At 34.9% G+C, this 27,041-nt stretch overlaps 3 protein-coding genes across 3 annotated transcripts; all 3 read left to right on the top strand.

Moving 5' to 3' along the window:
• Positions 1 to 1,868: 1,868 nt before the first annotated feature.
• Positions 1,869 to 5,731, top strand: LOC129270160 (fibropellin-3-like). Its single transcript, XM_064106005.1, has 6 exons — positions 1,869 to 1,947; positions 2,263 to 2,385; positions 2,675 to 2,797; positions 3,961 to 4,083; positions 4,771 to 4,893; positions 5,559 to 5,731. The coding sequence occupies exons 1-6, from the start codon at positions 1,869 to 1,871 to the stop codon at positions 5,729 to 5,731; spliced, it is 744 nt and encodes a 247-aa protein (XP_063962075.1).
• A 2,116-nt stretch (positions 5,732 to 7,847) lies between these two features.
• LOC129269833 (delta-like protein B) lies at positions 7,848 to 12,921 on the top strand. The gene is made up of 6 exons (XM_064106004.1): positions 7,848 to 7,860; positions 8,169 to 8,291; positions 8,797 to 8,913; positions 9,586 to 9,702; positions 10,723 to 10,845; positions 12,785 to 12,921. The coding sequence occupies exons 1-6, from the start codon at positions 7,848 to 7,850 to the stop codon at positions 12,919 to 12,921; spliced, it is 630 nt and encodes a 209-aa protein (XP_063962074.1).
• Positions 12,922 to 14,855: 1,934 nt separating this feature from the next.
• Positions 14,856 to 21,661, top strand: LOC129270164 (fibropellin-3-like). Its single transcript, XM_064106003.1, has 8 exons — positions 14,856 to 14,867; positions 15,955 to 16,066; positions 17,057 to 17,179; positions 17,918 to 18,043; positions 18,590 to 18,718; positions 19,484 to 19,600; positions 21,029 to 21,151; positions 21,489 to 21,661. Exons 1-8 carry the CDS (start codon positions 14,856 to 14,858, stop codon positions 21,659 to 21,661), a joined length of 915 nt encoding a protein of 304 aa, XP_063962073.1.
• The last annotated feature ends 5,380 nt before the right edge of the window (positions 21,662 to 27,041 follow it).

The following is a 27,041-nucleotide window of genomic DNA, read 5'->3' as shown; positions in this document are numbered from 1 at the left end:
CCGTTGTAATAACCTTAACTTTAAGATCAAGAGGTAGGGAGATTGAACTCAGATGACTTTCAGGTCATTGACTTCAAATTTGAGGTCAAACCTTTATTATTCCTGAACTATATAATGATCTTTTTTATATCACTAGGTATAAACCAATGCCAGAATCCCAACCCATGTCAGAACAATGGGATCTGCATTCCACAGGGTATCGGATGCACTGACTTTGTATGTCAGTGTGATGTGTGCTTCATTGGAAATACATGTTCACAGAGTAAGTGCCTAATTCTAACTTTGAATTTAAATTAATATATGGTATATTCATGATTTCCAAGTTTGAAGATGCGACTACCACTTACATGTTAGACAATGTTTGTAAACCATTCTTGTTGGCATTCCTCTTATCAAAAGTAACTGTCATGTTGCTGAATTGTGGTTTTTATTGTATTCTGATATGTCTTGGACTAACGGTTATTGTTTTTGTGGGGTTTTTGTTATTTTTACAATTTTTATCTGTTTATGTAGAAAATTTAGTTACCAGAGTGAATGAAACTACCAGAAGTGGGAGAGTGGTTAAACATCGATACGCATTCTACAATGCAATTGTGCTTAACACAACTTTAAAATTAGTTTATAGTGGGTTTTGTTAATGTTGTTGCTCTATTAACCTTTTGCAACATGTATTTTCACAATGGAAAAATTTATATTTATTATTGAAAATATATTAATTTTATACACATGCTCATCATTGTAAATTGGTTCTTGTTGAGAATATCATACTCCTGATTGCGGGTTGATAACATTTGATAAAATCTTATCTTATCTATGAAATGCTTTTTCTCATCATTTTTCTATTTGGATAGCTACATTGTACAAAAATTGTAATGAAAAATTACATATCTTTTTCTATGATATTGTGCTTTTAGGAATTGACCTGTGCCAGACAAACAACCCATGTAGAAATGGGGGATCATGCCTGATGTCACCCGATTGCACGTCTACATCCTGTGTGTGTACTGGGTGTTTTGTAGGACCTACCTGCAGCACGTGTTAGTATTCACTGTCATTCCTGATCATTTGTAAAAAAAATCTTATTTGATATTTTGAAATAAATAATAATAATAATATGTTCCATTTATATAGTGCAGCTACTATAATTCCATATACTGCACTTGATACTTGGGATCATATTATTACCGCGGCTGTAGCTGAGCCATCGTATAGGCGCTAAAGCATTCAGGGAATAAATCCTACCTGGTACCCATTCACCTCACCTGGGTCAAGTGCAGCACAATGTGGGTAAATTTCTTGCTGAAGGAAAACACGCCATGGCTGGGATTCAAACCCACGTCCCTCTGATTGAAAGATGAGAGTTGTAACCACTAGACCAAAACACCCCTACGATCCATGTTTCCTATCGATGAATCGGCTAGTTTTCTGACTAAATAGTATTTATGACTATCCAGTCCCTATCAGATGCAGTGATGTAATTTAGAAGTCAGAGGAAGATATTTTCCAGCTTACTACGAAAATAAGAATTGAGTTGTTACCTATAATTGGGATATACTTCTTAGCATGTTGAATCAGAAAGGGTGACCCCATGACTACTGAGGATACACAAAGTGGGGATCATAAATGATAACATTAAACACCTCAGTCTGTGCCCTATTTAAGAGACTGGTGGGCGTTTCATAAAGCTGTTTGCAAAGTTAAGCATGACGTTGTGCTCAATTGAAACATGTTCATAAGTATTATATCAGCTGCATAGGGATATACGGTTATGTCATATAGCTCAATAAAGGGTCACTAGTCATGCACAATGTCATTCGTCACTTACAGTGTTAAATGGTTTGGCACCAACATATCTACAAGACCTTGTCATGCCTTATACACCAGCTCGTAGCCTAAGATCATCACACCAGCAACTTCTTAAGACTCCCAAGACACGTGTAGCACATGGTGCGCGAGCTTTCTCTGCCTCAGCACCTTCTCTCTGGAATAATTTGCCGTTATATTTAAGAATGATACCATCACTGGAGACCTACAAATCTAAACTGAAGTCTTACCTTTTCTAACAGTATTAGTTATTGGCACTTTGACACTCATCCAAACTTTCTTTCTTTTCTTGTGCGCCTCAGAATAGAATATTTCTAGATAGATGGCGCTATATAAATGCCTATTATTATTATTATTATTACAAACAGCTTTTTTCCTCCATCTCATTCGTGTTTCATGCCATGATAATTATTGATCTTTCTGTCTTTCCATTCTCAGTGATGAATCCGTGTAGTAGTTTTCCTTGTCAGAATGGAGGACAGTGTTCAGCAATCGATGGTTCATGTACAGACTTCACCTGTCAGTGTCAAGGATGTTTTACAGGGGACCGTTGCACTGTTGGTAAGTCCACTAAAATAATGTTTACAGATTATTATACTCCGTATAGTGTACATACCTCGACATACAGTATATATTCATTTACACCTAAACATTATTCATTTGAAAATCGTAAACAATGGTGAAAGTTTATTAAGAATATCACAACTTTAAATTGTGTATTGTAGTGCTTGTTTACACGTTGGTTGAGATCGGTCGATAAGTATTTAAAGTATCTTGTTATCTCCCCCCGTTCTTCCCCCCCTCTCTCTCTCTCTCTTTCTCTCAATCTCCACTCCCTTTCTTTTAACAGGTCAGAATCCATGCAACCCCAGTCCATGTATCAATGGAGCCTGTCAGATCAGCAGTTTCTCACCATGCACACAGTACAGTTGTCTTTGCAACTTGTGCTACACTGGTCAGAACTGTGACATCCGTAAGTATTCAGATAATATACATCAGCATTGATATTTGCCCCCCCCCCCCCCTCTCTCACAATCTCTCTCTCCTACTCCACGAATCCATGCAATCCCAGTTCATGTATCAATGGAGCCTGTCAAATCAGCAGTCTCTCACCATAAGTATTCAAACAATGCACATCAGCAAGGGCATCAGTAAAATTACCTGTCCAAGGTATATCTGGAACAGTTCTGAAAACCACCACCTCAATATCATGACTTGTTAGAATACTGAACTCATCACTTCATAAGTAAAATTACACATGATGAAAATTGAAAAAAATTGGAATCATTTAATCATCTCTTAATATCTAATATTTTAATCTTAGGTGAGAAGGCCTATCACTTACATGTCGAAGGGCCGTTCACAGTGTACTTATGTTATAAGAATTATCTATTTCAAAATGCCAAGCTCCTGATAAGAGGGCAGAATGTTGGTGGCCGTGGTGTAGGTGACTTGGTTAACCTGTTCATGAGGTAGATGGTTGGTCACTGATGCTATTTTCCCAATCAATGTAAAATTTTCAATGAGTCATGGATTGTTGGTTATATTCGCAAATACACTTATTACTCACACAACATAATGTATTATTCTGTGAAGTCAAATTGCAGTTTGCCGGTGAGGAGTGAACTGTATTACAAGTTAGAATGAAATTTACTTGAATGGAAGAGCCTTGGTTCAACCCCCAGTATCATTCAATAGGTAAAATTAATCTGGAAACAAAGTCATTTTGAGATGTTGTTTGAAGGTTTGCATAGTGGTATGTACAATCGCTGATGTGGTTTACGGTACACCATGTGAAGTGTTGTAGAAACAGTGGATAGGAGAAGAGAAGAAATGGATAGGCGAGAAAGTGGAGATTTGAGAGTAGAGTATTCTTTCTTGAAAGTAGTCCTGAAAAGGACTGTAAACCAGGAAAGATTGATGAGTTGAGAACAGCTTGAGTAGTAGAGCTAGTGAGGAGACGCTGGCTTGAGTCGGCGAGTAGAGATGATGAGTAGTAGAGAGACTCGACGTTTCGGGCAGGTTGACTGTCCGTCTTCAGGAGACGGACAGTCAACCTTTGATTCCATATGATTAATATTAAACATTTATGCCAAGTTCAAATGTATAAATGATAACTCTCCTTTTTCCTGCTAGCCATTGATCCATGTGCGAATAGCCCCTGTCTTAATGGAGGAACTTGTCAACAGGATCCAAACAACTGTTTGGGTTTCATCTGTACCTGTGACGCATGCTTTCAGGGATCAACATGTGCAACAGGTATGTTCATGCATGAAAGCCACAGTGGAAAATGCCTTATTAAGCATTATTTCAGTTAAGTATGCTAGTTAACGTATATAATGTAGAAAATGGGGCAATATTCATCCACTAGAACAAAATACAGAAGAGGATTATAGTGAATTGATTTTATTGTAAAGAAGATATGAGCTCTTTGGGGGAAACGGTGACAACGTACATGGGAACTGGTAAGAATTTGAAGTTGATAAATGATTTCCCACTGTTTCCAACTTCACATTTATCATGCAGACTACCAGTATTAGCACCACTATTTTGTATAAAATTCATTTGAAAGCTTGTCTTATTTGTCTTTATAGTTTGTATGGAAGATAACATGAACATCATTTTGAGAGCATGCTGGTTTAATATTGATGATAAAATTTGACACACCTATCAGTTGGCCACACTCTATCCAGCACTTGGGGTACATTTATTTGGAATTTTATGAAAATATCATTAACAATAGAGCATGAGTAATTAATGCCTGTATACATGGTAAGGTTGATCTATATGACAATGTCATTACCAATAAGAATCTAAGCTGGTTGTAGTATACTTGAAGCGATATCAGAATACTAGATTCAAAGTGAATATAGAATCATGAAAATTCAGTTGTGATATCTATAATCGTACAAAGTGTATAAGAGATTAACCATTGTACATTTTCAGACTTGAATCCATGTGTTAACAATCCTTGTGCAAATGGAGGTACCTGTATCACTGATCAAGGTTCATGTACATCATTCACATGCCAGTGCCCAGCATGTGTTGAAGGATCCCTCTGTCAACAGGGTGAGTAGATGATTATTGTGCTACAATCAAACCAGTTAAACTGACTTCAAACTGACCCTTGGTATACATCATTGGAAATACAGTAGATAAGGCCGTCTAAAGTCAGTTAAGCCAGTGTGGCTCTGCTATAAGTTGGCTTCGAACAAGCTTTCCAATATGCTAAGTCAGATGCACAATATTCTGCATTCATAATGCTCTGAATGTGGTGTTTCCAAGCACTTACACCATTAATCTTGTTATCAGGTTGGCACTAGCCGTCAGGCAGTGCCAACAGATCCTCCACTCCCTGGTGATAGTTCAGCGGTGTCCCAATATCCCAACGCTCACTAATATGGAAATCCCTATTTCCATATCCTCATGACTTCCGTGGTAACAAAAGAAATCAAAATATTTTTAACCCAAGAGAGACAGAATTTCTGTGCTTGAATGTCTTATTTTCATTTTCCCCTGACAATTTGATATTTGTTTAATTTATCTTCAAATAAATGTGTTCAATACTATGGCTAATTTATGGTAGACTTGGTTTCATGTGAAAATGTCTTTGGGAATACCAAACTTAAGCATCAAATTATTTATAATATTGAACTCATTGTATTGTAATATTGAACTCATTCAACATGCTATGTTTTTATAATAAGACGTTAAATGATTGGTCCTTCATCCAGGTATAACACCATGCAGTCCGAATCCATGTCAGAACGATGGTTTATGTATACCGTCAAGTACTGTTTGCACCGAGTACAGCTGCATCTGCCGCAATTGCAACACAGGGGTGAACTGTGAAACTCGTAAGTATGAGGATATTCTGTCCATGTTACACTGCTCTCGCAGACAGTAAGTGGTATCACAGGCCTAATTCATTTCCCATAGACTCGTGTGTTAAAGTGCCACTTTAAAAAAATTCATAGAAAATAAGGAGGAAATCCGAGGGTTGAATGTTTACTACCAGTGGAGAGGATATATGTCTGACATTTCATATATGACCAGAAAAGGGTACCTCAAATGGCTCATTTTAAAAATAAATCGGCATTTATGAAGACTACACCTGACAGGATCAAATTCATCACTTGAGAGAGTTAACGGCCCTAATTCTTCCGCCAGTAAAAAAATAGTTCCAAAGTAGTGATATATCTTTCCAATTTGGAAAAAGGAAGTTCAGTAGGTACCCTCCCTAGAATCAGTGTTAGATTGTCAATCATATTCATTCATTTTTGTCAATCAGCAATATCAAATTTAAAAATTGAGAATGGGTTGGCTCGAATGAATATCTTTTGCCTGCCAGTTGTAATAAGGACCGTGTAACCAAGTGGGGGTGGGGTTGATTACCCCTGTCCTATGGTGTGATCGAGATGAATAACACAAAGCCTTGTATGCATAGCTAAGTGAAGAGAATCTCATGTGCATTTCTGTTGCAGTCACATAGGGGTGAACTGCAAAGCATGTGACAAATAAGTTTTCTAAATTTCTAAATTAATTGCCAAGTAAAATCTGGTGATCCCTGTACAAAGACTACAGGAATCATAGAATTCAGTAGCCAATGTGTTATTTGCTGTAATAGGTGAAATGTGCCCTTTTTACTTTACACCATGGGGATTTTATGTCCTTTTTAAATGTTCTGCTAACATGAATATTCAATATTTGAAGTTAAAGATAAACACCAGTTGTGGAAACGACCTGAAAAAGAGTTCAAACAGAATCCAATGAAATTACCACCCAAGTGTTTGTATGTATAAATAAAAAATATGTGCAAAATGGCTCTGGAAGAAAATGCATGATTGCGAGAAATGAGTAAGATAAGCATGGAATTCCATCAAGTGTCAGGTATTTTATCAAGCAATAATAATGCGCTGTCATATGCTTTTCTGTGTTAGTGATCATCAGAATTATCGATTTTAACCGATTACACAAAGATAAGTTTACATTAATGTATCAGATCTAGATATATGATAATATGGTGACAATTAACCTTGATTTAAAAGACTTTGTCATGAAATAATTGCTTGCTGCAACTACTTTCTTTTACCATTAATCTGACAGAAAAACATGAAAAGGACAAATTATTTCTCATGTATGCCCGAATGGATAAAAATAATTGTATTGTGTATTCATGACCATATGAAAATGTTTCCCTGTATCACAAACTAATATTATATCTCCTTGCATCTTTCACAGAGCTGGATCCTTGCAGTAACAATCCTTGTGGCAACCAGGGGTTGTGTAGTCCTGTAACCTGTACCGACTATAGTTGTACATGTCAGGGGTGCTTTACAGGGCAGAACTGTCTTACACGTGAGTATCATAATGATGATTCAAAGAGTGAGTTTAATGAATTAAACTTTTTATTTTGAAAATGAGGTAAACCACTTTTAATGATTCCATCATTTATTTCATTGCTTCATTATCTCTGATTTTGCTTCAACCAAAACACTTTAGCATTAATTTACAGGAGGAGGAAGAGAATGATGATAAAGTAAAAGAGACCCAGTCACAGAAGAGATGCATTCAGGCATAACTTTAAGAACCTTACACATATATTTTCAAGTAACTAATTAAAAGAAAGTGGATATTATGATTGTTTCATTTTATTGCAATAGTTGCGTTTAAAGAGATCTCTTTCTGCAAGAGGTCCCAAAACAGTGGATTTCATAAGGTAAATTAATCTTACTTTCTCCATTGGGTCCATGGCAAATTGATTATATGAACTGAATAGAACATGTAACAAAACATGAATGAATGATTTTGTTAGGAATCAATGCAGCGTTAAAAGAGTAGTGTGTGTTCCATTTACATCTACAGCTATTACCCCATGTGAACCGTCACCATGTATGAACGGGGCAGCCTGTATTCCTGTTAGTGGATCGTGTGATGCCTTTGAATGCCAGTGCATTGGATGTTTCCAAGGACAGTTTTGTGAAAACGGTACCTCCATTTTACTTTCTCCTAACACAAATAATATGTGTAACATTGGTAATATATTTGGTCCCAGTTACTTTGGTGCACTGTTTTTGATAAATGATATATATGATTGCTGTACAATTGCTTATGAATATCTATATTTTAAGTTTGGGTACTACATGGCCCCCGATTTCAATAAAACAACTTCTTGAACGTTTTATGTATGCATTGTTTTTGTAGGTGTTTGGAGCTACATTCTCCTTAATATTTCTGTTTTCTCTTTAAAAAGTAGTAGCTTCAGTTTCTGGAAATTTGACTAACATAACAAATAGGTAACCTCCCTGCCGTAAGATACACACTGTACTGTCTTTCTTATCCAGCTCAAAATCAGTGCAACCCCAACCCGTGTCAGTTTAACAGCATCTGTACTGCAACACCTGGATCCTGTACAGAGTTCTCTTGCAATTGTCAGGGCTGCAGCACTGGACTGACCTGTGAAACATGTGAGTACCTTAATGAAATGTTCTCCTGAACTTGGACTTGTATCTCATAGAATCCTTGTTAAATCTAAAGCCATTTTTTTTCAGAATAGTGGACTTAACGTATGCCCATCTTTTGTTAAAAAAAGTCATAAGCTATAATTACAGAAGTGAATTGAACTGGTCTTTTTTCAAATGTTTCTGTTGAGTGACTGACATGTAGCAAATTGTGAAGCACATTGTAACTACAAGGAAAGAGTGTAGTACCAATTCAATGACTAGGATCGGATTGGATTGTAGCCTTCCAGTGCATTTGAGACAGACAAATTTATATTAGTAATTTCCCAAATTTTGTCACTAAACTAGAATGTGAAATGCGTTGAGAAATATCCAAGATATAGTTATGCTTTTTTCTTCTACTTCAATCAAGAACATAAAATGAACATGAGTAAACAAAATGAAAAGAAAGAACTAAACCATAATTTCTATCATCATAATTTTCCCTTTTTTAATTGTCTCTATGATGTAGTATTGGACCCATGCACTGTAAACCCATGTGGTAATGGAGGAGTTTGTTTGAGGTTATCTTGCCAGGAGTACGAATGCCGCTGTCCAACCTGCTTTGAAGGAGACAACTGCCAAATAAGTATGCGTCCTCTTCTTTAGTGAAGAAATTTTTAGGATGTCCTTATATAGCTAGCATCATTCTCACAACCTTATTAAATATCTCAACATGATATAAATGAAGCTGGTTTTCCCTGCATTCCGCAGATACACTAAGTAACTTTTGCATAGTATAAAATACTGTATCTGCTGTAGATACACCCAATACTTACAGATGCACTTTAGATATAGATTGAATCATGATGTATTTCTGACTTACAATAATGGCATGCTACCAGGGTCTATTGTTATGTTTGTACGCATGCGTTGTTAATGAATATAGTTCCAAACGAGTATGAATTTCATGTTCATTTATTGGTAATTTAGTAAAATATGGTGGCAAGTTGTGACATTTTGGGTATCCCGTTAACATAAGAAACTTTGAACTTTATGCCATCGAAACCAACATAAAACTACCATGAGGTCTAAGATACATCAAATGCACATCTATGGCCTCTTTTTTGATATTTGGTAGCCAACTAAAATCTGAATGGTTTAATGATAATTTCAATGGCAGCAATAGCTCAAAATGCTTTATTTAAATGGACACAAAAATGTACAAATTGGCCCACTTATTTATGAAATCACCCTCTAACTGTCGGTTTTTAATCCTTGTGATTTGTGTTTGTGACTTTGGACTTTTCTCTTCTAACAGCATCAGATCCATGCTCATCTCAGGTCTGTTTGAATGGCGGAACATGTCAACCATTGTCGTGCTCTGTTGCTACGTGTCAATGTCCAGGATGCTACACCGGACCTAACTGCGAACTTTGTGAGTCCACTTACACTATTCGAGGGCTTGATGATGGCGATTGAATATTAAGCAATTTTTCAATCCCAATTTTCCACTCCAAAGATATAAGAATGGGGTAAACTACTCATTTATTCAGTATCCATTACAAAGGGTAGATCAATATTTTTTGTATGAACAAGTATGAAAATAATGAAATAATTGAGTTATGGTATTACATTTTTTGAGAGCTTGATTAAAGAATTTGAATATTAAGCAAAAAACTGGGAATCTTATGTCCTCCAGGAAATAGTTTTGATGAATAGTCATGCTAAATATCAGTGAACTGCAATTTTACAAACCTCTCTCACTCTCCCTGACCCTAGTTTGCATTTTAGATTGAAACAAATATTTTTTTATCAATAATGATAATAATAGGCATTTATATAGTGCCATCTACATGTATCTAGAAATATTATATTCCGAGGGGCATTGTTATAATCATTATTACCCCGGCTTTAGCTTGAGCTGCCTTTCATCGCTCATGCATTCAAGGAATGTATCTTGCCGGATACCCATTCACCTTACCTGGGTTTAGTCCAGCACAATGTGGATAAATTTCTTGCTTGAAGAAAATTATGCCATGGCTGGGATTCAAACCCATGACCCTCTATTTCAGAGTCAGAATACTAATCCACTGGGCCACAATGCTCCATTATGCAATGAGCACGAGTGAGCTCACAATGTAATTTCCCCTACCTTATGCTTTTTATTTTAGTATTTTTTATCCTTACTTTCTGATCCAAAGAATAGGATAAATTACTCATTGAAACATCTGTTACAACGGACGGTTTGATATTTTTTTGTGAAAACGTGTAAAAAAAAAATGAAATCAGTGAGAATAACAGGATGAGCAGTGCGGATGTGAAATAGAAAAAAATCACATGACTGTCCAATCAATCTAATATCTTAATCAACATTGATTGAGTGCCTCCTTTGCAGTGTCTACAGCATACTTATAAGGTGAAAACCGTTTATTTATATATTTTTTTTAAATTTCAGTACAAGATCCATGTAATAACAACGCTTGTCAGAATGGAGCAACTTGCAGCCCTCTAGCAGGGTCGTGTTTTGATTATACATGTCAATGTCAGGGCTGCTTTGAAGGACAATTCTGTCATTTACGTAAGTCTGCTTTAAAATCACCAGGGCCATTTTGCAGTTTGACTCTTAAGCTGCAAATCAACTGTTTTTTTTTTTTTGGGGGGGGGGGACAAATACTTTGCTTAAATCAAAGTCAGTTGCATACCTGGCCTAAGTCTAGCTTGCGTGCGGTGTACAAATGTGCATAAGCGCCCAGATGGTTACATACATTGCACATTATTTAGCTTTAACTTTATAGCTTGATGAAATAAAATACTTATGTGATGTGAATACGAGTTAGGCATTTTACTTAGCGAAGTGAAATAGTAACAAGATTGATACAGACTGGCCCAGGTTCATGAGAGTTATGAAACTCAATGCTGTCCAGTCACACCAACAGGTGTTTCAGTTTCAGTTAAGAAAAATCTTAATTTTACAGTCATGATCTTGTTTTATCACTATTTGCAGCATGTCATAGGAATTATTCCATTTACTATAAAACTTATTTTTCCTTTTTTTTAAATGTAAATGATCCTGTAACAAATCAAGAATAAAACGTTTGCTGAATTTATTAAAACTACAAAAGTTAATAAATTACAATTATTGGATCTTGAAACCTTGAAAGTTAGTATTAAAGTTGTAGGATATCAAATGTAGCATCATAATATACAAATATTCTTGTATATAGATTATATTTACTTAGGATAACATCTTGGGAAATATTTAAAGGGATGGTCCAGGCTGGAAATATTCTTATCTTAATAAATAGAGTAAAATTCACAAAGCATAATGCTGACTCAATTTGATCAAAATCTGATAACAAATAACAAAGTTCATGAATTTTTAAGATTTGCATTATTCCAGTGAAACAGTTCTAGGCATGTCTGTATGAATATTCATTAGGTGGGCTGATGATGTCATATCCCCACTTGATCTTTTGTATTTTATTATATGAAATTATTATGTTTATTCAATTTTTTTTAACCAAGAACTATAACAGTTGCATTGACAACTGATTAAGTGCATTAGTTATTTATTGCCGCAACTTATTTCATCATAATGGAGACATATCATTTACACATGTATGAAAAAATGAAACATTTATGATTTCATGTAATAACAAAAGAAAAAGGAAAGTGGGGATGTGACATCAGTCCACCTAATGAGTATTTATGACGATGTGCATATAACTGTTTTCACAAAATATTGATAAACTTTAAAATTCAATAGCTTTGTTATTTGTTATCCAATTTTGATGAGATTTTCAGCCTTTTGCTTTGTGAATTATACTCTATTTATTTAGAAATATCTTCAGCCCGGACCATCCCTTTAATAGACCATGCCACATGAGAGCTTAATAGGAAAGGGTCAAATAATTATTTCCCAAACTACATTAATCTAGGAAGGGAAGGGAGCAATGACACTTTCACATCAACATTAATTACCACCTCACATAAGCCTCATTTATTTCATTATTTTGAATTCGAATTTGAATTTATTAACAAACTTCATTTGGCATGAACATTTTGTTCTAAAATATATACAATAACAAACAAAAACTTTCATAATTGTATGTCACATAAATCAGTAATACATCAATACATTTTCCATAGATTTCCAATTATTAACCAGATATACATCTATATACAAAGAAAAATGACTAATTGAAGTTTAACATAGAGAAGGTAGAGCATAATGTAATATAATTAAACATAATATATTATCGAATACAGATCGGGAAGTAAATAAATGTATATATGATGTTAGATATTTATCTTTGGTTTACATTGGATTTTAGATGAATAAAAGAAAAAAAATGTAGTTGATGATAAAACTCACCTCTCTTATTTATAATTGGTTTGATGAACTTACAGAAATTATACTACAAATTTTCAAGTTGATTTATATATACATTTATCAAAATAATTTTTCTGTCTAACCATTGAGAGTATGCATTTTTCAAATTTTCTTTCTCATCTAGCTATTGATCCTTGTCAGAGTTTCCCATGTCAGTTTGGTGGTGTGTGTAGTCTGGTAGCGGGAGAATGTAATAACTTTACGTGCCAATGTCAAGGATGCTTCTCCGGCCCAACCTGCTCGGAATGTAAGTTTCAATGAATTTATTACTTTGTAGCACCATAAGCTGCATAGCACTATATGTAAATTTTACATAATGCAAAGATTTAAATTTAAAAAAGCTATGTAAAAATTGTAATCCTCACCTGTTTAAAAAGTGTATATGGCCCACTCCTTAGTAATATTATTTCATGAATGTATTATTCAGTCAATGTAATACCCAACTTTAACCTGCTACACAAAGCTGGGTTATTATATCAGTTGTATATGTTCGAGTGTAGATCAGTGATCAGAGACTTTTTTTTATACTAGTCAATTCCAATAACATCTAAAATGGAATGTAAGCATATCAGATTGTTTTTTCTCTATCTTTCTAGAAGGGTCCTTTCTTAAAAATAAGCATGGTTTCATCACAAATGAATTGTATCAATTATCCAGAATAGCAAATGTTCAAAATGTAACAGATTTTCTAAGTGAACAACTTGTATACAGTCAGAAAACACAAAAAATCCTGAGTTTTGTTTTTGCAAAGGGCTTGATTTTGCCTAGTTACTGATTGTTTCAGTATACATTAGGTTTATTTTTATTTGGGTTTATCAAATCATCAAAATTATCAGAAAAAACATTAACTAGCAGCAGACTGATCGATTGGAGCTTATTAATTTCTTTTATTTCTATGCTTCACTTTTTCTGCAGTTGTTAATCCATGTGAGCCCAACAGTTGCTTGAATGGAGCCCTTTGTCGTAGACTATCATGTACTGATTATGAATGCGCTTGTGTTGGATGCTACAATGGAACAAACTGTGAAAACTGTGAGTTCGATTTTGAAAATATCAGTTTAGTGTATTTCCAATTTTATGATACCATGATATTCAGGAAGAACAGAATCGTTTCAACTCTTTGAAATTATTAGATTATGATTTTTACAATAGGCAACTTGTTCATACAGTAGAGTTAATATAGGTTCTTCTGGTTAATCTACATGTGTAATCCTTAATTTTGAGACATTAATATACTGCTCACCAATAAGCTTGGTTATTACTAAGGTGGACATAGATCACAAATACAATTATATAAATGAGAAATTATGAATAGAAATTATATTAACTTTTCGTTCTCTCAATTAGTTTTAATTTTTCCTGAAAAATTGTGAAAAAATACTCTTGAATAATATGAAATATGAACTGAACCTACAATATCTAATGGTAAAGGGAAGAAAGCTAAATATAAAAATCAGGTCTTGGTCCTGTCTCTATATTAACCCTGTTATTGAATTGACAAAAAAAAAATCACTGTTAGGTCATTTTGCCCCCTTTCAGAATACCCTGAAGCTACCCCAGTGTCAGACCCTCAAAGCTACCTTGGCTTATCTCATAACCTTTCTCTGTATTTGTACCTTAACTACATGTAGTTATTGACCAGTGTAGCCCAAATCCGTGTTTGAATGGGGGTATGTGCACACCTCTTGCTGGATCGTGCCAAGGGTATACCTGCCAGTGTGACGGATGCTTCATAGGGTCGAACTGTGAAACAGGTAATGTAATCTTATCAACCTTCATGTATCTCTTCATAGTGATCAATGTTTAATTGTACCAGGGTCATGGTCCTTTGTAGACTCGTTATCGCCTTGAGCATCTACTGAAGAAATGGGAAAAGCATGATAAAAATTGTTTGAATTATCTTAATCATTATTTTATGATTATTATTATGATTATTATTATCGCTATTGTAATTATTATTGTCTTTATCATCATTGTTATCATTATTATCATTATTATGATTTATTCTGTGTGTATATCCTTAGTGTAAAACAGTGTCTCGTGCTGATCTTGTTCTCTTATCAAAATATATTTGAATAAATAAAAATGCTTGCTCCCTTGACCCCCGTCATACCTGTCTCTTAAGGACGTTCCACAGTTATGTTTGTGCGCATTATGATCTGCGCATAGTTTACACTCTGCGCGCAGACGTCACAATGGATGAACAGGTGATTAATTAGCTGCGGGAATGAGCTAATTTTTCTCATCTTCTGCACTCTAACTGCAGATCCGATGCGTTATTTTATGAAGCTAAAAATATGAAATTATTCCATGGACCATTCCAAAAAAATTATCTACAATTTCAAAATACTTTACTCTGCAGTGCTGCCAAGAATCACGAATATTATCCCGAGTTTGAATAAATGGTAGAGTGGTTTTGATTTTTTCTTAACATAGATACAAAGCATTCGGCGCATTTTTGGTGTTTTAAAAAGCACATTTGCTTTAATAAAAATGCTGATAGTTTAAAAACAAGCACATGAACCCCTATTTTTTAATGTTTGTACCTCTTAGGTATACCTTCCTCTACAACTTTGCAAATTCTGGTGAAAATGACATGGATTTTGAACAAAGTGCAGCATTTATTGTACTTTTGTAGTTTGTTACTGAAATTTTACATTTTTTAGATTGGGATTTTGTTATCTTTTACGCCATTTTTAAGAACTGACAGTGCTGTTAAACTTAAAATTGCAAACCAATAGCACTATAAATAGATTCTCCATTCTAACGATACAATTATTAACTCTCTTGCGAAATTTGATGACTTTTTCATGTATTTTGACTGAGTAATACAAGTTTAAACTCATTGTAGTAATCTTGGGCGGTCTAAAAATGCCAAATTCTTTTGAATGCGCAATTCTTAAGAACATCAATTTGGGTGAACTTTGAAGCTCTATAGCAAAAAATCAAGCACATGGACCTATGTTAATTTTTGCATATTTCGAATATTAAGGTTCTAAAGTACATATGTGCAAAGTTTGGTGAAAATGACATGGATTTCACTTTAACTGTGGAACGTCCTTAAATTCCTTCCTGAAATATTGATGATTATACCCACATGTTTTTGGTGACCAGTTGGAGACTTTAACCTAAGAAGTAATACAATTTCCTTAATCTAAAAGCATCTTTTAGTCACTAATAAAACCTATGTTTAAATATGACTAATATGATGTACATGGACAGAGTGTTGGATTTCTTTTCAAACTTTAAGTTTATTTCTTTCAATTCTTTTGTTTTGTCTTAGCCATAACCCAGTGTGATCCTAATCCTTGTTTCAACGGAGGTACCTGTAGCAGCAACGGATCATCGTGTGGTGATTTCACCTGTCAATGTGCAGGTTGTTACACAGGCAGAAACTGCTTGACAGGTATATCATCCTCTTTCAGTTCATTTTTCGTCATACCATGAGAGCGCTGCTCAACAGAAACTAACTAATTTTTTATTTATTTTTTCCGGTTATCAGTTTATTTCGTAATTATAATCTCTTACTTCCATAATACGACATAGCGATGAGTCTGTAAGTTCCAATACTTTATATATTACTTTGGAAGTGGGTGGTCTGATTGACACTTTTAATAGGCAAACTTTTTCTGTTTAGGGTTTATTGCATCAGTGTTGCTGAGAGATTTCAAGATGAAATTATGAATTTATTTCAGACGGGTAGATGTTTTTTTTTTCCTGAATAAAAAAGAACAGTAGCAATTTCTGATAACAATGGTGCATAATCATTTTATTTTTTCTTTCATACTGGGAAATTCATATGTGACATAAATTTTGCCCACTCCAGTGAGGGGTGGGGTCTAATAACAATCTCTCTTGCCATGATAATATGATTTTAACAACCAGTGATGCATGTACACTAACAACGCCGCTCAAGAGCTGGTTTGACAGTGCATTTGCAACTTCATCAGTGTGGACTATATGGCAGTTTTGATTGAGTCAATTTCTCCTCATAAATAAATGAATTGTCAGAGGACAGTCAAAACTGAATTAACCACTTTCCCTCAACGTATACATGTATTACAACTGGTTTAGTCAAAACTTTTATATGATGAAACTAAGGGACAAAAAAAATCAGTATTTTGCATTAGTTTTCGTTTATTATTTTGGAAAGAATATTATGGAATGCTATACTTTCAGCCATTTTTTACTCCAACAAATTAATTATCTGCTGTGTAATTTTTAAGAATTTTGGGATTCAAACATTGTTTACTTGCATGGTGTTTACATGATGTATATATAAGTGGTGTAATCTCTTTTTCTTTGTCAATGTGATAAGTGGTTTATGTTGTAAAAAATAAAACAAATCAGTTAATAGATTTAATGTGATATGTTTTTACACTTTTTTGCTTTACAGAGGTGCATGCTTGTCAATCTTCACCATGTTTGAATGGTGGCGAGTGTCAACTGGTACAAGATTCATGCTCTCAGTACACATGTAGATGCCAGGGTTGTTTCTCGGGAGATAACTGCCAAACGTGTGAGTTAATTTGGAAGCTCTTTTGATTTGATTGTGTTTAATCAAGTCTATGGATATTTGAATATCTGCACACATTTTTTAAATGCAGAAGATGCTCCTTACTATGTAATTCCATAAATGTCTGAAAATGGGAAAGAAAAGAATTTATCAAATGAAATTATTATTATTATTTTGTTTAGCATCACCTGTGCCTTGGAGGCAAAAAGTGAACTGAATCACTATGACCGCAGGTCTTTCCTCGCGATATAACTGATTGGTGAATGTAGATGGTCAACTACAACGGGTTTTCCCCTACTCTTATACAAATAGTGCAGTGGGTTCTTAACGTGAAAGGTGACTCTCCTCTACATGGAGCCTCCATTTAATGTCCTATCCGAGGGACGGAGTGTTTTCCGTTGTAACATAGCCTGCATCTATAACAGGGGAGAGACGTTTACACACATCGCAGGCTTCAATCCACCTTGGATGGACTCAAACCCACGACCTTCGCTCTCAAATAAATGTGTCAATCATTTTAATGTAACATAGTTGGACAAGCCAAAACTACCTAGAAGTACATATGAAATTTATTAAAACTCTTCCAGGTATAAGGAATTGTGGATTTTTTTTAATAGGAAGAGTCTTCTTTTTTTTAAGTATAGATTTTTTTTGATGTGTTTTTTTTTCTTTCAGTACCTTTCGTACACATCTGAATCTTTGATCAATATTTTTTTTTATTTTGTTGTGTTTATTTGTCAGTGCTTAATCCCTGTGATATAAGCCCTTGTATGAATGGAGGAACTTGCTTCAGAGAAGGAGGAACTTCATGTAATGTATCAGCCTGTATCTGCCCATCTTGCTTCACTGGATCATTCTGTGAAATTGGTAAATTATGAACAGAGATGTAGTATCACATGATTTTATTATTAATTGTTATTTCAATAAGGTTTGAATAACCCCGATTGTATCCCATAATAAGTCAGTTATCCGTAAATTTAGTACAAAGTTGACGACGTTTAATTAAAAACAAGAAAGACTGGTTATTGGCTTGTGCCTTGAGATTTATTTGAAGACATGCAGATAAACCAGTTCCAAACCAATTGATGAAGTCATGGGTGATTATTTTAAAGCTTTCGTTGGCCTCGAGTCTGCTTTGCCAGTGTGATTTCATTTAAATTTTGATGTTTCTTCTAAAGATCAATTTTTTTTACCGTCAATACATGTGTTTGGGATAAGTAATTATATCATATTTATTAAAGAAAAGATATCCAAACCATAATACAATATGAATTATTTTGAATAGAATCTAATTGATGCTGTATAACAATATTGTCTGTCATTTGTATATTTAACAAAAATGTTAACGAAAATTGTATTTGATGAGAGACGTACTAATTTCTTATAATGATTGCTTTCTTCCTATGATTTCAGCAATCAACGCATGTATGGATAATGGTAACCCATGTATTAATGGTGGTACTTGCCAGCTAACCCAAGGATCATGCACATTGTTTGAATGTCAATGCCCCGGTTGCTTTACTGGCTCTACTTGCAGCACACGTAAGTATTATTTTCGACCCTGATGAAGTTGAGAGAAGAAAGTGTTGTTACCTTATGGAGCGTTGTGGCCCATGGGATTAGTCTCTGGACTTTGAAACATGTGTTCAATTCCCAGCCAGTGGCGTAATTTCTTTCAATGGGTACAGGCAGGAAGTAATTCCTCAAAAAGCTTTGAGCACCAGAATCTGTACCCCAGCTTAGATGGGTAATATATTAGCACCTTGAGCACCTAACTAGGCGGATGTGTACGCTCTAGAAATACTCTATATTATTATCATTTTCACATTACAATATTATGTGATTAACTGTTAACTGATAAATTACTTCCGTGTGGGATTCATTTACCCGCTTTGATTATGCAACACAAAATGCTTTCAAATGTTTCAATAACATGCAATAGAAAAATGGGTAGTTAGAATATATTCATCTGTTGTAAATTACACAAGAGCACTGATGATGATAAATCATTGACAGATTTCATTCTACATTTAGCTGGTCACTTTTGATAATACTTTATATTGTGAATATAAAACAATTGACTTTTTAACCTTTTTTTACCTCTAAACGAGGAATTTATTCATCATAACCAACTTAATATCTCAATAAATACATTAAACATTTCTTTCATAATCTGTTATCTTGCTTCTTCAATTCTTTAGTTGTAATTATTATATTTGGCATTTTTGTTCCAAAGTCTTCCAGTTATCTTAATTTTAAATCTATTCTTTCTTGACTATATTTTTAAACATTTTTTTAAACCTACAGTACTCGACCCTTGCCAGAACAATCCATGTTTCAACGGTGGCCAGTGCCAGCAAGTCTCCTGTACTGACTATATGTGTGATTGTATAGGATGCTGGACTGGGGATAGATGTATTACGTGTAAGTAGTCATAAGCTGGTGTTCAGAAGCATTTATAATTGTTCCTGATAATTGGAACTTAAATTGTAAGAAACTTAAATTTACAATGTTTTAACCTTGATTGCTATTTAATTAATTTCAGTGGTTTTTTTTGCCTTAAACACATTGAATATGAATAAAGCATGATTTATTATAATAATCTGATAATATAAATTTTATCTACCATAAATGGATTCAAATGGAATGTTTACCTTTGATATTTTTATGGACTTTTTCAATAAACATTTCGACCTTACATTCAATTCACACTCTTCTGGTCCCTCGACTCATTCAATTGAATGCAGTCAATCAATCATGAATTTATTCTGTGCTGGCAGTTGTTGCATGATGAAAAACCTCCATTTGAGAACACTATACCCCAGTTTCCCTTGCAATCAATTCTTTTCTCCAAGTACGAAAAACCCTACTGCCCCAAGCAAGCAATATAAGTATCAAAACACCTGTTTCTTGACCTCGGTCCGGATATAACGCAACAGCCCGACTGCGGTCCTTGCAAACCATGCCGCCATTTTTATTCACTTACTTTCCTTATTTCGAGGTCGATTTTCTTCGTTCGAAATTAAAAATGGACTAACATTGAATTTCTGAATACAATCTGCCTTTGAAAACGTGATTAAATATCGAATACAATAATTTCATTCCGAAGGTCCTACTACAGGCAGAGAATTCTTACGTAATAGCACAGCTGTTGTTTATCATTTCGTCCTTGGCTCAACGCTCATAATTTGGCCTGTGGAGGTGAAATTGAGACAGCGGGGATTACCTGGCCAAGCGGGGTTGATCAGGCGGGTGTTTCATAAAGCTGTTCGTAAGTTAAGAGCGACTGGTGATCCTGTCTTGTGGTAAATGGTACACACCATTGGCGATAATCACCAGTCGTTCTTAAAGTCGCTCTTAACTTACCAACAGCTTTATGAAACGGCCCCCTGGGCTTGGAAATGATGTTTTAGATTTTCAAATGCAAAATGGGGTGAAATACCACAGTTTGCAATCTGAACTGCGGTCCGTTCCCAAACGGGGGTTTGACGTAATGTGGATAAATGAAACGATCATGAAACACCCTAGAAGCATCAACAAGTATTCATGATAAAGAATGTTTCTGTACAATGTTTAAACCTTGAATGTTAATCAGTTCCTGTCTTTGATACTTGCCATGGTTAATTAACCTTAATGCAAAGAATGAATAAACATTGTATTATAATATGTCCATGTAATGAACCATAAATCAGTTCAAACAGAATGTTCATTATGTTTGATCATATTTAATAGATCCATATCATTTTCTATAATTTCAATATCATCTTTAAACAAACAGTGCTATCTTAAACAAATATATACCTACGATTTTATTTATCCTTTTTTGTTCCCTGATTTTTTTTTTTGATGCAGTTGTGGATCAATGCAACCCTAACCCTTGTGCCAATGGAGGTGCCTGTAGTAGACTACCGGGATCCTGTACTAATTACACCTGTTCATGTCCGTTCTGTTACACTGGAGATACCTGCCAAACATGTAAGCACATTTATAATACTCTTAATGATTTTTTTGTATATACATTAAAGAAGTATTTATTGGAAAAATAAATAATAGTAGATCCCAGAAAAAGGATTAGCTGAAGTTTCATTTCATTTATGTTGGAAACTAAAAGACTTTGATTTTTTTTATTTGATGTGACATAACATTTAATATGAATGCATCATCAAATACACAAATTTTATTGGATACTTTCATGAACAATCCCTTCAATATTATGTTGAAAATGATACGGTGTTATGTCTGATACTCCATTGTTTGTTTGTTTATTCCTCTGTCTTGAATCTTCCATATCATTATGTAACTTTGCCTACAGGGAGAGACCCGTGCGACAGTTCACCCTGCATCAATGGCGGACAATGTTTATCAACTTTGGCTTCTTGTACGTCATATCAATGCCAGTGTTTAGGGTGTTTTACAGGAGCACAGTGTGAAATAGGTAAACTAATCTCTCCCTCACCTTCACTTTTTAAAGAGCCATTCTTATAACCAGCAATTTCTTGTGCTCTGTGTTTATAGGCCTATCTCTTTCTAAAGTTCTGCTTAATGTTAATAGCCACCTTTCGCATCGGCAACGCAGACGTTAAATGAGCGGTCGTGTGCAAAACAACGACCTATCGATCCGATTTGGGATGATTTTTGCACACGTCACGTCGAGAGCTCGAGAAGCCTCATCATATGGGCCTCGCTTTATGCTGTACATCATGACCATGTACAGCCCGAGCGCGAGGACTCCACATCACGGATCCTATACTCAAGACAATCACCATGCCTGTACAGTATATGGGTTAATTTCTGTTCTTACACTCCATACAGGGAACATATACCCCAAAATTAATTCTTGATTTCCCAATTAAAACAAGATTTTTATCAAAATGCAGGTCTATTATGGATCCTGGTTTTGAAATTTAATAAAATCTTATAAACACCACTTCGGTATAATTAATCTAACCTTTCAAATACCTGATTAATGTAAGAATATTTTGGAAATCTAACCCTCCCCCATTTTTTTTTTGGGGGGGGAATAAGTCCACAGAGCATATGTCCTTCACAATGTATCCGAGATGGCTTACCGTTTGCGTAGGTGTAGGACGGGCAAACCGATCACTCAGCTCAGGCATGAAGCAGCAGCAGCTCGGGACCGGGCCGTGTGTTCGTTTCACATGGGGGAAATCCCCTCGCTTTTAATTCCGAGCGCGCATGCTCCCACATGTTTTTTTTTTTAACATGGCAAATCTACACGAAGTTCAGGATGCGCTTGTTGCAGCCTACTTTTTTTATGTCATAGATGAGGAAGAGTTCGTCCATCTTGCCGATATCAATGCACCAGTCAATCCTGACATACAATATAGGCATGAATTTCAATTAGATGATCTGAACGACGATGAGTGCTTGAGTTTTTTCAGGTAAAATTCTTGAACCTTTTCCTACTGCTACGTAACATACGCAGCTCTATCGCCCTATATGCTATGCATGTCTAGTATGATAAGGATTAGATAAGACGTTGAGATTGAGATGATTTTTTCTGTTAATTTGTAGATATATCACGTATTAGTATGACACTTAATTAAGATGCCAATATAGACCAAGGTAATAACATATAAAATGAGTGATAACGAATATGGCCATAGGGGAAATATGATAAGTCAAGGTGGAATGAACATGTTTTTAAACAGTGCGGTAAAGTACATTGGAAGCGTAATGAACATAGGTATTTGAAATCTACTCCTGAAATCAACATGAGCAGCTTCGCACACTGTGTTACGCAGGGTTGTTGCACTTGCTGAAGTTATTGACATGCTGTATGATCATGATGATGGAATAGGTTGAAAAAGAATTAATTAAATTGTACTCAGATTAATCAGGTGGCTAAGTGAAAGCATAAATGAAATGGCAGTAAAATTAAGCCTCAAGCCCATCAAGTTAGCCTTCATGAGTTTTTCTTATTTTTTCCCCCAAGAGGAACTAAGTTACATGTAATTGGGCATCATGTCATGATTTGGCTTAATATACCAGAGTTTATTTTCTTTTGGTCCAATGCCAATTTATTTAATTGTCAACTCGTCTACTATCATTTGGTCTAATATCCACATGGTCTAATTATCATTTCGTCCACTCACCATTTCGTCTAATAACCAGTTGGTCCAATAGCCATTTAAGTCCATATACCATTTGGTCTAATTAGACTTATGGGGCGTTGTAAGAAACTTGCGATCAAATGCAAGTCTATTTTCATTCCCCAAGTCAATCATATGCCATGCAATTAATTGCAAATTAACGATTGATTGCTAATCTGCTCCATGAAACAAGGAGTGTAATATGATATTTGCTATAGTTGAAAATGATCAATCAATTGTAAAATTGCAACAGAATATTTTTGATTGATTGCAAATATTTTCTTGCTACACACCCTAAGTGATAATTGGGCAAAATGAATGAAAATAAAACAGATATTAGACCAATAACTGGTTATGAGACGAAATGGTCATAGACGAACTGGTGATAGACGAAGTGATGGTTGGACCAAATTGTTATTGGACCAAATGGTTGCTAGACGAAATGGTGGACAGACTGGCATTAGACTAAATGGAGGTAGACCATGTGTTGAGTGGAAGAGTTGGCAGTAGACCAATTGGCAATTTACATACCAGAGCAAGCATGGTGATGGGCGCTGTCGCATTGGGATGTACCCCAATGGTAACAATGATTTGAATTAGCTTGGGGTTTCTATTCCAATAGTCCTTTTTATGATTTCTTCACAAGACTTATGTACATACGATGAACATTCAAAGATGTCTTAATGACCAAAACGTTTCTTAGTGTCAGATGTCTTTTAAAATATTATCTAAGTTTCCATTGATTTTACTATGTAATGGAAATCAAATGGAAAAAAGTCCAAGTTCAACAGTGAAAATTGTATCTAAATCCATTGTACAACAATTTGCCACGTTTCGCTTAATTTGACAAAAGGTTATCTCGACATTCTGGTCATGCAAATAAGGAGACTGATGACGTTGCCCATTCACTATTTGTTTATCATAGGAAATTTAAGATATTCTAGTTTTCTCCTCGATGAAACTTTTTGTGTATTCCTCCTTGAACATAGGATATTTAAATTATCTGCCTATATTCCTTGTATTGTTATATTTGTTTCGTATTATTTTGTACTTGTTGTTTTGAACAAAATATTGGCGAATGCCAGTGACGTTCTAATAAATTCAATTCATTATTTGTACATTTCATGGTTCACTCAAGTTGGTCCTTGTCAAATCTGTGACAGTTGAAATCTTGTAAAATTCAAACCAAACAAAAATAACAAAAGGAGGGACATCGACTCTCTCATTTTCATGTCACTGCCTGCTTCATCTTTCTCCATTGATTTAAATCATTTGTTTGAGGTGGACTTGACATTTAAAACAAACCAAATATCCAAATGATAATAAACTCGCACACCTCTCCCAGGATGTTGCCGCTTCTGATCTTCATTTGGGGATAAAAAGGCAGCCAAAACAGCTTTTAGAAAATGAATACCTTTATTTCTCAAGAGATGTACCATATACCTCGGCAATGAGTTTGATCATATCCTCATTATGTACAAAAAAATGATTTTAAAAAGACATAGAATTCTGTATAACACACACACAAACCAAATAATAATCTAAAAAATCAAATGTGATATGCAGCTTTCTTTGCAATAACCCGTTTCACTCTAGTTACATACTGAATGAGATATCAATAAATAATTTTTAATACTGAGGGTGATACTTTGAAAAGTACAGTATACAAAAAAAGGAATCTCTTCTTCCTTGTATCATATATTTCAGGGGAAAAAGGAGAAAACTCTTGTTATAACTTTATACACACTCACATAAACATTTTCTTTGGGATGTCTATTTCACTTTAGGCACAAAATACTTCAAATGTTTAATGAGATGAGAATGATGAGAGGACAAGACATCACGTTTCGAGCAATATTTTTAAAACTTCATTACACTTTACATGAATTTGTTCTAGTGTTTATTTCAGCAACAAACAAAAGGAAATGTCTAAAATGTGACATATACAGCCTCTCTCTCTTCAATGACGTCTTTCACTTTAGGTATTGAAAAATATTTCTTAAAGTAAATCAATCATAAATATTGTACAGTAAACAAACTAATATCAAAGCTAAATCATCTTTGTCAGGTTTATGGGAATCAATTAAATAAAATAAGCTCCGGTTGTCATGTCACATACTTAAACATATTAACTTGTGCATTCTGCACTCTTACTCAGTCAGTTTCTGTAATGAATAATTAAACCGCCAGATAGAAGTTTACATGCAAGTAATAAAGCTTGACACATTTTTCATCTATATTTTGCATTACTAAAAAGTAGACATATCTTTTCAAATGACTAAAAAATCATGTAAAATAAATACATGTATATATAAGCATAAATACATATAAGTTACCAAGTAAAAATAAAGTTGCACACATTGTAACGGCAAGTACTGTTCGTTCAACACGCCTCTTTGGCAAAATGTTTAGCATAATGAAAGATCTGAGTCACACTGATAAGAACTTTACAAAGTCAAACACACAAAGTGAAATAAATATTTTGATTAAATGAATTTGGCAAGTAACTAAAGTTTATACACAATCATTAGCCTCATCTTGGCAGGCAGATGCACCTAAATAAATTAAATTTGCTGATATACTTCTCTTTATTTAAAGACATATACAAAAAAAATAGATCTTGCATCTTCAGAAAAAAATAAATGTTATGCTTAAGATTTTTCAAGTTTAGAAAGACAAATACTGAACCTGCTATCTGTCCAACGGTCACTCCAAACACACTATTTTTGTCTCGCCTGCGTAGCGGAGCGAGACATAGGTATCACTATTTCTGGCGGCGTTGTCGTTAACAATTGTGTTGTACACCCAATAACTTTCTATAGCTTCGAGGTGGGATCACCAAATTCATACCAGAGGTCCATCTCCTGAAGGCACAGGTCAAGTTCGAATATGAGTTGAATTTGAATAAGGTCAATTGTCAATGAGCTTTCCATGACTGGCACTGTGCTGTGTTGTACACACAATAACTTTCTATAGCTTCGAGGTGGGATCGCCAAATTCATACCAGAGGTCCATCTCCTGAAGGCACAGCTCAAGTTCGAATATTAGTCGAATGTGAATAAGGTCAAAGGTCAATGAACTTTCCATGACTGGCACTGTGCTGTGTTGTACACACAATAACTTTCTATAGCTTCGAGTTGGGATCGCCAAATTCATACCAGAGGCCCATCTCTTGAAGGCACAGGTCAAGTTCGAATATTAGTCGAATGTGAATAAGGTCAAAGGTCAATGAACTTTCCATGACTGGCACTGTGCTGTGTTGTACACACAATAACTTTCTATAGCTTCGAGGTGAGATCGCCATATTCATAACAGAGGTCCATCTCTTGAAGGTGCAGGTCAAGTTCAAATGTGAGCCGAATTTGAATAAGGTCAAAGGTCAATGAACTTCCCATGACTGGCACTGCTGTGCTGTACACACAATAACTTTCTATATCTTCGAGGTAGGATTGCCAAATTCATACAAGAGGCCCATCTTTTGAAGGTGCAGGTCAAGTTTGAATGTGAGTTGAATTTGATTAAGGTCAAAGGTCAATGAACTTTCCATGACTGGCACTGTGCTGTGTTGTACACATAATAACTTTTTATATCTTCGAGGTAGGATTGCCAAATTCATACAAGAGGTCCATCTCTTGAAGGTGCAGGTCAAGTTCAAATGTGAGTTGAATTTGATTAAGGTCAAAGGTCAATGAACTTTCCATGACTGGCACTGTGCTATTTTGTACACACAATAACTTTCTATAGCTTCGAGG

This window comes from Lytechinus pictus, chromosome 10 (genome assembly GCF_037042905.1).
Source record: "Lytechinus pictus isolate F3 Inbred chromosome 10, Lp3.0, whole genome shotgun sequence".
Classification (NCBI taxonomy): Eukaryota; Metazoa; Echinodermata; class Echinoidea; order Temnopleuroida; family Toxopneustidae; genus Lytechinus; species Lytechinus pictus.
The sequence above is the reverse complement of the archived record's forward strand: the minus strand, read 5'-3'. Positions and strand labels throughout refer to the sequence as shown.